The sequence below is a fragment of the Spinacia oleracea genome, chromosome 2 (genome assembly GCF_020520425.1).
Source record: "Spinacia oleracea cultivar Varoflay chromosome 2, BTI_SOV_V1, whole genome shotgun sequence".
NCBI classification, from domain to species: Eukaryota; Viridiplantae; Streptophyta; class Magnoliopsida; order Caryophyllales; family Amaranthaceae; genus Spinacia; species Spinacia oleracea.
In genome coordinates, this window is record NC_079488.1 from 8,066,897 (window position 1) to 8,077,644 (window position 10,748).

General features: G+C 43.0%; 1 protein-coding gene across 1 annotated transcript; it reads right to left on the reverse strand.

The window, feature by feature from the left end:
- Nucleotides 1-830: 830 nt before the first annotated feature.
- LOC110793999 (uncharacterized mitochondrial protein AtMg00810-like) lies at nt 831-2,034 on the reverse strand. The gene has a single exon (XM_021998941.2). It carries the CDS (start codon nt 2,017-2,019, stop codon nt 988-990), a length of 1,032 nt encoding a protein of 343 aa, XP_021854633.2. The 5' UTR covers nt 2,020-2,034; the 3' UTR covers nt 831-987.
- Nucleotides 2,035-10,748: the final 8,714 nt, after the last annotated feature.

Here is a 10,748-nt window from a genome sequence, read left to right on the forward strand (position 1 = left end):
TATTAATCTACTCAAGTGAGATATAATTCCACAATACTTCTTTTAAACAACAAGCTTGACATTTAATTATCTCTAATGCTGAAAAGCTGGTAAAAAAGCTGACTGATTCCTCACAATTGATACATTTAATTATTTAAACACAACTCTTATGGATATATCAACGAAATTCTAAAGCAAAACTCATACCTTCTCCTCTGACGTTACTGTTAAATGGACCATAATCGAGTATAAAACATAAATATTTTTCGACGATTCTAATCCCCATATCTAATACTTTTCGACGATTCTAATCCCCATATTCTAATCACCACTGAATCATATTTCCTCCGTCTTTTAATACTCGCAATGTTTGGACTTTTTCCACTATTCATATAATCTACTTTGATTATTCGTAGTGTTTTTTATATAAGATAAAACATAGTCATATGGTATCTTGTTAGATTCGTCTCAATATGTATTTTCAAAATATCAAATTTTTATAATTTTTGCATAAAGAGAATTTAAGATATAAATGATCAAAGTTGTGCATTGGCATGCGTGAAACTAACAAACGTTGCGAGTATTAAAAGACGGAGGAAGTATGAAGTAGTAATCTGCATATTGGCCGAAGTCAACCATATAAACTCTCCACTTTTATTTTCTGTCTAACAGTCATTTAAGGCATATAAGAAACAAATAACTTTTAAACATAGTAGAGTATATGTTTTCAACAAAATAGATCAACCAGGGAGGGTCAGGTACCTGTCCTCATGTACTCGGGAGGAGTGAAAGCCGAGTTTGTACTATAACTTTTGCCATCTCGGCTATTTTTCATGAGGCCAAAGTGTTAGATATTGTGAAACTCCGTGAATTGGAGTGTATTCCATTGATCAAATATATAGGGATTACAATATGATTCCTAATAGGATTAGGAACACTAATATGACTAGAAGTCTAATATACATCAAATATCCTAAGAGATTAAATCCTAGTAGATTTTTATCTCTATCACACCCCCGCAGTCGTAGCGGGAGGAGGTCGTACGCTAAGACTGGATCTGAAATCCAAAAACAATTGTCGAGGAAGGCCCTTAGTGAAAATGTCTGCAAACTGATACCGCGAAGGAACGTGCAACACCCATACCTGACCCAGCGCCACTTTCTCACGAACAAAATGGATGTCCATCTCCACATGTTTGGTGCGCTGATGTTGAACAGGGTTGTTGGATAAATAAATAGCACTGGCATTATCACAATAAACAATAGTGGCCTGACGTAGAGGGCAATGTAACTCTAGAAGAAGGTTATGTAGCCAACACGCCTCTGCAACGACGTTTGCGACGCCTCTATATTCTGCCTTTGCCCTTGATCTAGAAAGAGTAGGCTGACGCTTAGAAGACCAAGAAATAAGATTGTCACCTAAGAAACAACAATATCCTGAAGTCGAACGACGAGTGTCAGGACACCCACCCCAATCTACATCACTATATGTAATCAAGCGCAAAGTAGATGTAGGATATAAGTGTAATCCGTGATCAATGGTGCCCTGAATATAACGTAAGATGCGCTTTAATGCATACAAATGAGGCTCTCGTGGATCATGCATAAAAAGACACACTTGTTGCACCGCATATGCAATGTCAGGGCGAGTAAATGTAAGGTACTGTAGAGCACCTGCCAGACTGCGGTACTGAGTTAGGTCCGCCACAGGAGGACCTGAATCTGCACTAAGCTTTGCATTAGTGTCAACAGGCTTACAAGTCCCCATGCATGCACGTTCCAAAATTTCCTGTGCGTACTTTTGCTGAGAGAGAAGCATATAAGAAGGAGTACGAGAGACTGAAATTCCCAAAAAATAATTCAAGGGCCCCAAATCAGACATCGGGAATTCTGTTTTCAAATGATAGATCAATCTGTCACGCAAAGCATCAGATGATGTGCATAAAATAATATCATCAACATAAAGTAATAGGTAAGCCATATCATCACCATGCTTAAAGGTAAACAAAGATGTGTCACTTTTTGCAATGACAAATCCCATTTGTAATAGAAAATGTGCAAAACGTTGGTACCAAGCACGGGGTGCCTGTTTTAGGCCATAAAGTGCCTTACGAAGCAAGCAGACATAGTTGGGAGCTCGTTTATCAACAAAACCTGGTGGTTGATGCATGTAAACTGTCTCTTAGAGATTACTATGTAAGAAAGAATTTTTAACATCAAGTTGGTGAATAGACCAATGTCTCGCCATAGCAAGGCCCAAAACGGTGTGAATAGTTACCGGTTTGACCACCGGGCTGAAAGTTTCATCACAATCAACTCCCTTTTCCTGTGACCTTCCATCACAAACAAGTCTAGCTTTGTGTCGTAGAAGGTCACCTTTATCATTTTCTTTATGAGAAAAAATCCACATGCAATATACAATATTCACCCCCGTAGGCTTAGGTACCAAATCCCATGTCCCAGTATTAATTAAAGCACCATATTCATCTTGCATCGCCGCATTCCAATTACGGTCAGTCAAAGCTAGTTTATGATTTTTTGGAATGGGTGAGCGTGTCATAGTTGGGCCATTGGGTTGGACAGTTAGGCCGTACTTGGGATTTGGTTTGAATATCCCACGTTGGCTCCTAGTGACTCGAGGTGACGGCGGGGCTGGCCGTGTGGGGCGAATGGGGAAGACACCACGGAGGGGAGGAGGAGTATAAGGTATATGGGTCATGGGTGGGGAGGGTTGGTTCAACGTGCACGGAGTAGGAGTCATTGGGCCATGCTGCATCTTGTGGGTAGGGGGGGAGGGAGTGCACTGCTGGGCCTGCAAAGGAGGGGTTAAAGAAATAGGTTGCTGGGCAGTGCTGGAAGGCACAGTGGGTCGATGGGCCTGTGCGTGGTCTGACATGCTTGGAGAAGGAATTGGCACTATCTGCTGGCCTGGTAATTTCCACGGGTTGGGCGTGGCGGATTGCTCAGGCCCACAACCCAATCGCGGAGCAGGCTGCCCAACGCCACCCAAAGGATGAGCGAATGGGCCACCTCTATTTGGGCCAGCATGTACCTGATTGAGCCACATAGGAGAAAAAAATGGGATGGGCTCTTCTGAGTCAAGGAAGGAGTAGTCAGCATTTTTAAATTGGCCCAAATTCCGAAAGGGGAAGGTGTTCTCATCAAATGTGACATGACGGGAAATAATGATTTTCATAGAAGAGAGGTCTAAGCATTTATACCCCCTATGGTTCGTAGGATAGCCCAAAAATACACATGGGATGGACCGAGGTGCAAGCTTATGTGAGGCCGTGGCCGATAACTTAGGAAAACATAGACACCCAAAAATCCTAATGTGGTCATAAGAGGGGATTTTACGGAATAAAACTTCGGCGGGAGTTTTATTAGTGAGTGTTTTAGTAGGTAATATATTAATTAAATATGTAGCCGTTTCTAAGGAATCTACCCAATAGGATGGAAGGAGTGAAGCATGAAATAAAAGGGTGCGGGACATATTATTTAAGGTTTTAATTATGCGTTCGGCCTTCCCATTTTGGGCCGATGTGTGAGGACAAGAGAATCTAAAAATCATACCATTTTTAACACAAAACAATTTAAATGGGTTGTTGTCAAATTCCCTCCCATGATCACATTGAAAAGATTTAACAGGACGTTCAAATTGAGTAAGGACATTATTGACGAAAATTCAAGAAAGACTGAAATGCTTGTGATTTGTATTGAAGGGGTATTGTCCACACAAAATGGGTAAAATCATCTAAAAGTACTAAATAATATTTATGACCTTTATTACTACGAATAGGAGAAGTCCATAAATCAGCATGAATTATATCAAAGGCAGATGATGTAGTACTTATTGAATTATGAAATAGCATATGAGAATGTTTTCCTAATTGACAAGAGTTGCAAACACAAGAATTGATGTGCCTAGCACAAGAAATAGCATTAGTACTTCTCAATGTGTTGAGAGTATGAGGTCCGGGGTGACCTAAGCGGTCATGCCAAGTGCTAGTGGTGATGGCGGCATATGTAGAGGGAAAAGACCGTTGAGTAGGTGGGGAATTGGTGATGGGGTATAAGTCTCCTCCCTTGCTTTCACATCTCATAATAACCATCCTTGTCTTAAGGTCTTTCACAGAAACCCCAATAGGATCAAATTCAATAGATACTTGATTATCAGTAGTAAATTGACGGACTGACACAAGATTTTTGATTAAATTGGGTGCGACAAGAACATTATTTAGGGATAAGGGAGGGTAAGGAGGGGGTAATTGAGAATGCCCAAAAGTGGTGACAGGAATCGTTTGACCATTACCAACAAGAATAGATTTAAAAGTATGATATTTAGATAGTGAATGGAGATTACCCGAAAAAGATGTCATATGAAATGTAGCTCTAGTATCAAAATACCATAAATTATCGGATGGCGGCATATGAGAAAATCCGGGGCCTGAAGTTGATGCAGCGAGTTGTGAGTGTGAGTTGTTGGTATTCATAGCCATTAAAATACGGTAGAGACGAAGTTGGATCACAATCTGATGTTGTACGATAACAAAATTCACCGTTATTAGTTGTAATTGATGAAACAACCAAATATTACTCCAGAGAATCTCACGTACTACTGCTGCATAAGAAACACAAAGGCAAAGAAAATAGAATAAAATTTGAGTAGTTTAACAGATTACCAAGATCGACAAAAAATAAATTTGTGGAAGCTAGATCGAAAACCTAAGCTGTGATACCATGTTAGATATTGTGAAACTCCGTGAATTGGAGTGTATTCCATTGATCAAATATATAGGGATTACAATATGATTCCTAATAGGATTAGGAACACTAATATGACTAGAAGTCTAATATACATCAAATATCCTAAGAGATTAAATCCTAGTAGATTTCTATCTCTATCACAAAGCAAGCGAGCCTGGGATTACCATCCTGTCAAAAGTTGAGTCACAACTAGAGTATATGGGGTAAAAAGGAGAAAAGATCATAGGTTGAATTGTACCTGGTCAAATAGAACTCTACAAGCATTAAGGTCGTGATACAATGATCCTCCCCTTATTGCTACAATGTTCCAAGGCTTGTGCTAGACACAATGCCACTCTCAGCCTCATCGCCCATTTCCACTCTCAGCCTCATCACCCATTTCAAAGGCTGGTTTTCCCCTGAAGCAAATTACCAATATGAAACTTGTTCCGGTAAGATTTGGGAACGGTTGGAGATGTCTTGCTGGTCGAGTGTTGCTGTTATCCTGATGATATCCTGCGCAGATAACAAAGATGAACTAGCCTCGAGGGTGATTCGAGGATCCCCCCTCCGATGCTAAAGTCAGGTATGATGAGTAATAAGTATTTTGGTTTTAGTGGAAATGATTGTGTTTTCGTACCTTTTGTCATAAATGAAGCCCATATATATAGGCGCGGGTCGGGCGTACGGACAAATGGGTCCTACCCGATTGATAGCGACCCGTTGACCTCTTGGTTTGGTCACGTGCCTCCTCCCTACCGGCTTGTAAGAGATGCTGGTAGGGAATAATAACTGCCGTTAAGGATTATTTGCTTTTATCCTTAACAGCTTGGCGATGCTACCAGCCAGCTGGTAGCATACCCGTACAACTAGCCCCCTCAGAGTGAGCATATCTGTCTTGACTGATGTGCTTGCTCTGAAAATAGTGCTCTCCCTACAACTAGCCCCCAAGACTGCACGCTTTCCGCGAAATGCTGGTGTGTTTATGTGTTAAGTGCTGATTAGCTTCCTCATAGTGAATACCACCTGTAATTTCGCTGAAACTAAGCAGATAGGGTGTCCTGCTCCCTCTTACCGATATGCTCCCCTTGAGATTTTGGATGCTGACTAGCCCCCTTGAGATTTTGTCATTTTTTAGGAAGTATTTTGAATTTGTACCGCTTAAATTCATTCCACGTGTGATGCATCTGCATGCTATGCGACGCGTGTCGCTTTATCATTTTATTTCAATGGCTGAGATTTGCTCTGTCCTTTCAACTCCCTTTAACTGTCAAATCGCCCGTTTTCCTCGATTTTTGACTATTTAACTTTCTTTTCTTAAAACGTCAAAACACTTTCGCTCTTTTCTTCAAACTTTTCTCTCTCCTTCTCAAATCTTCTCCTTTGTTCCTGCGAGTTATTTTTTCGCCACTGTTTCTGTTGCTGACTGTAGTGCTTGCGCAAGTGCTGTACCTCGATTCTGGGCTGCTAAATTTCCGTTGTGCGAGAAGGTATAGTCTTTTTTGTTTTTGTTTCTTCCTTCGTATAGGTTTATATTTGGGTATAATGTCGAGTGAGCGAGATAGTGAGAATGTGTTGAGTGGGGCTGGGTATGACGATGCTGACCTTGTATCCACTTCTGAGGATGTCAACTTTGAGGATGATGATAAACCGTCTACCTCTGATTATTTCGAACCGTCCTATGAGGATGCTGCAAAGGAATTACAGGCTCATATGCGGAAACAGGTACGAGCCGATATTCGTCGTGATTTGAATTTAGTAGATAACTGCGAAACAATCCCGGCAGTGGATGCTCCCTCTATTGCCCTTGAGTACGAACTTCGATCATGGACGCAATTTATGGACCCTGCCGGTAAAGGATATGGTGACTATGGCACTAATTTTGGCAATGTTGTTGTGTCTTTTAACCAGGATGCCGTCAGGGGTGCCCATCTAGAGGACGTGGCTGGTGGGAGCCGTCAGATGGATGAAGGGGAGGTTAGCAGTCGTGCTAACGATGTTGCGGGGTCCGACAACTCCGCCGGTAGTGGTGGGGAAGAAGATGAGGATATAGGGGATTCAATTTTGGATTCTGATGATGATATTGGCAAGTTGTGGGATGATGGTGAAGACGTGACCTCTCTGTGTGAGCAGGTTTTGAGAGAAGGGGATCTGGATGTGGAACCAGATTCCGATACGGAGGAGATGAGATACAGGGTTGAGAGTCCTCCTCCTGCTGGTAGTGCCGTTTTCAAAGCTAAAATAATCAAATCTTTTCGTGATAGGGCTATCAAAGACGACCACCCGCGCTGGGCCAAAGAGTACTTGAAACTGCCCAGAGGGTACCGTCTTGTGATTCCTGCTGAGGGGAGTGTGATTTTGGATTGTCCTCCTGATCATATCGGCGTGTATGCCCATCATCTAGATTTCGGCCTCCGATTTCCCCTTCATCCTTTTATAGAGAAGGTATTCCGGGCTTGGAACGTATGTTTGGCGCAGGTAACGCCTCAGGTAGTGAGGAATGTGGTGGCTTTTACCTGGCTGCTGTCTTTTAAACAATGGCCCCAAACCATTAACCTGTTTAGGCGGTTGATCTGGTTGAAAAAGTATAAAAAGAAGTCTGGATGGTGGTCTTTTTATACCAAGGCAAGCAAAATGACAGTCAACCCCAAGTTGTCTAGCTGTAAAGACTGGGAAAAGAAGTTCTACTGGTTGAGAGTGCCTTCTGACTTCCCCATTCGGACTCGCTTTCATCTCCCCCGTCCTCATATGAACCATTACCCCATTCGGGAGTTGGGTTTCAGGGAGAAAAGGGCCCATCAGTTTGTGTCCTGTTTGCATGTTGACACCGGTTTGCAGAAGTCTGTGACCGTTCCTAAGTACTGGTTGCCTCCTGCTAAGTATATTTTGGGAAATGGGCCGCTGTCTGCAGTTGGCTTGTGCCACACCCATACTCTTGGTATGGTCGTGGGGCTGATAGCTATATCCCCCTCTTATATTGTTTAAGTATGCTTTTCTTGTTTTGTACGCATTGTTGTTTGTCTGTGTTTAAATCTTTTGTTTGTTTTTTCTTACCAGGTCTGCATACTCTCAACTTTGCTATTCTCGGTTTGGGCAAAGACGGTCGTCCTACTACCAACAACCCTCCCAATCCGAAAGGTGTGTTTTCTACTCTGTCGACCTACGCAACCCAAGCCAACAAAAAGCGTGGTTCGACTCGGGAGGAGGTTGTGAGTGAGTCTCCTGCTAAGAAGACAAAAAGATTAAGCTCCATACCAGCTCCCAAACCACTTTCCATCCGTGCACCCACTGGAGTTGTTTTCAAAACGACTCATACTGCTCCCGACAATCCTGCTCCAAAACCTGTCTTCAAAACCGTTCATACTGCTCCTGATATGGCCGGTGGTTTTAAAAGTTTGGATTGCGGTCGTGGTGCTACCCTTACTGGCAGGCGTCCTCGTGACCGTAACCAACCCTTCACTCGGGTGAATCGGTCTCGAGTGGACGGTACTACACAGCCTGCCCCTGACAAGTCTCAGCAGAAGTCTCCTGAGAAGGGTTTTGAATCAGCTGCCGATGCGAACGTCGCAGGCCAAGGGGGTGATGCTGTTGAGAATGTTGAGCCGATAGCCCAACCAGACTTGATGGTTGTGGATCTTATGACTCCAACCCGCCAGAATCAAGAGCAAGAGGTTAATGATACTGATGTTGCTGGTATGGGCCAGAAGACTCCTCCTCTCATGCCTCCTACTCTTCATACCTCTTCTGGGTATGTTCGCCCTAGCCAGAGTGCTGGTACCAGCTCTGGTCTGAATATGGGTGTCTTCGTCCGTCCTGGAGAGTGGATTGAGAAGACTCCGATTTGCTTAACTCCCAGGAAGATGAAGTACTTTGAGGTTCCTCCTGGTGAGCCTGACGAACCCTGGAACCCTAAAATCGATCTTCTTCGTGGTGAGTCGATACTCACCGACGACTGCAAAGGAGGTGGTTGCATGGGTTGGAGGGCTTTGAAGGATCTGGCTACTCCCCGCGACAATCCTGCTGCTGAGATTGACGCGCCGGCTGCCCAACATATGAATGACTTGCTCAAGGTATGCAATCGGTGTTACTTTTATGGTATGCTTTTTGTATATATATATATATATATATATATATATTTGTTCAAGGTATGCAATCGGTGTTTTTTTTTTTTTTTTTTTTTTTTTTTTTTGACGATTTGTCTTTTGTAGGCCTGTAACTCTGCAGTGGAGCTTGTGCAGCTGTACCTCTTCTACCAGGAGCAGAATGAAGACCTTCAGAAAAGGCAGGCTGAGCTGGAGAAGCAGGTGAATGACGCCAAGCAAGATCTGGACCAAAAAACTTCTGAGCTGAAAAGGGTGAAGCAACGCAACCAAGAGTTGGAGAATGTTGCGAACAAACTGGAGGCAGAGGAGACCAAGAACAAGGAGCTGTCTGAGAAGTTGCTGGAGGCGGATGAGAAGGCCAAAGCTGCTTACAAGACCGGTGCTCGGGATGGTGCCTTGCGATTTTCTCGGTCCCAAACCTATAGTAAGCGTATCACGGATAGTCATAACGGTGGCTGGTTTGCTGCCCACCGTTGTGGCGTTCATGGTATTGGCCTTACCAAGGAGGACTGTGAGGATATTGAGTATGCTTTCCTGGTGGAGGAAAAGAACAGGGTACCAACCGGTTGGGAGTCACAGATCATTCCGGAGGAGATCATTCAGAATGCTGATCCCTTGACTCTTCCTCCCATTGAGTTGAAAGAAGAAGATTATCTGGATCCTGCCATCCTATCCTCCAGCACTAACTAGACAGATCATCCACAAGGTTGAAGATGCGGGCAGTCATCACCGGTATCCTCCTGCGGTTCATCTGGCGTTTTTGCTTATCGTGACTAGTCTTTTTTTTTGTAAACGCATTTTTGTTATCAGCTGTTTGTGGCACCTTTTGCCCCTCATTTTAAGCCTTGTTTTTGTAAACTTTATTGAACTTATCCTGTGTCGTGTTAACAGCTAACGAAATTTAGTCTTGGTGTTGGCTGTCGAATTTGTTTTATCAGATTGTGTTGCTCTTATACTTATGATATTTGTGTTGTTTGTTTTATTTTTCTATTTTATGCTTGCCCTCATTTATGCAATTGTGCTGTTTGAATCTGGTACTTTATCCTGAGTCAGCAAGCTGATAGTAGCCTTGCTGACCTACTTTAAGGGTTTGAATCACGATTTTTGATTGTACATTACCCCGAGTCAGCAAGCTAATAGTAGCCTTGCTGACCTACTTTAAGGGTTTGATTCGTATCACCCCGAGTCAGCAAGCTGATAGTAGCCTTGCTGACCTACTTTAAGGGTTTGAAGAACGATTTTTGATTGTACATTACCCCGAGTCAGCAAGCTGATAGTAGCCTTGCTGACCTACTTTAAGGGTTTGATTCGTATCACCCCGAGTCAGCAAGCTGATAGTAGCCTTGCTGACCTACTTTAAGGGTTTGAATCACGGTTTTTTATTATACATTACCCCGAGTCAGCAAGCTGATAGTAGCCTTGCTGACCTACTTTAAGGGTTTGATTCGTATCACCCCGAGTCAGCAAGCTGATAGTAGCCTTGCTGACCTACTTTAAGGGTTTGAATCACGATTTTTGATTATACATTACCCCGAGTCAGCAAGCTGGTAGTAGCCTTGCTGACTTACTTTAAGGGTTTGATTCGTATCACCCCGAGTCAGCAAGCTGATAGTAGCCTTGCTGACCTACTTTAAGGGTTTGAATCACGATTTTTGATTATACATTACCCCGAGTCAGCAAGCTGATAGTAGCCTTGCTGACCTACTTTAAGGGTTTGATTCTTCTGCTTTGAATTCCTCGATTTTCTTTCATTTCATGGACCATAACAGGCCTGGCTCAATCGGCCTTTTTGGGTTAGTGACTACACATAAAACTTTCTAAGGACGCTGGCGTTCCATGAATTTTTTAGCGCTGTTCCACCCATATCCATCAGCCTAAAAGCTCCTGGTACGATTTCTTCCCATATCTGATAAGGCCCCTC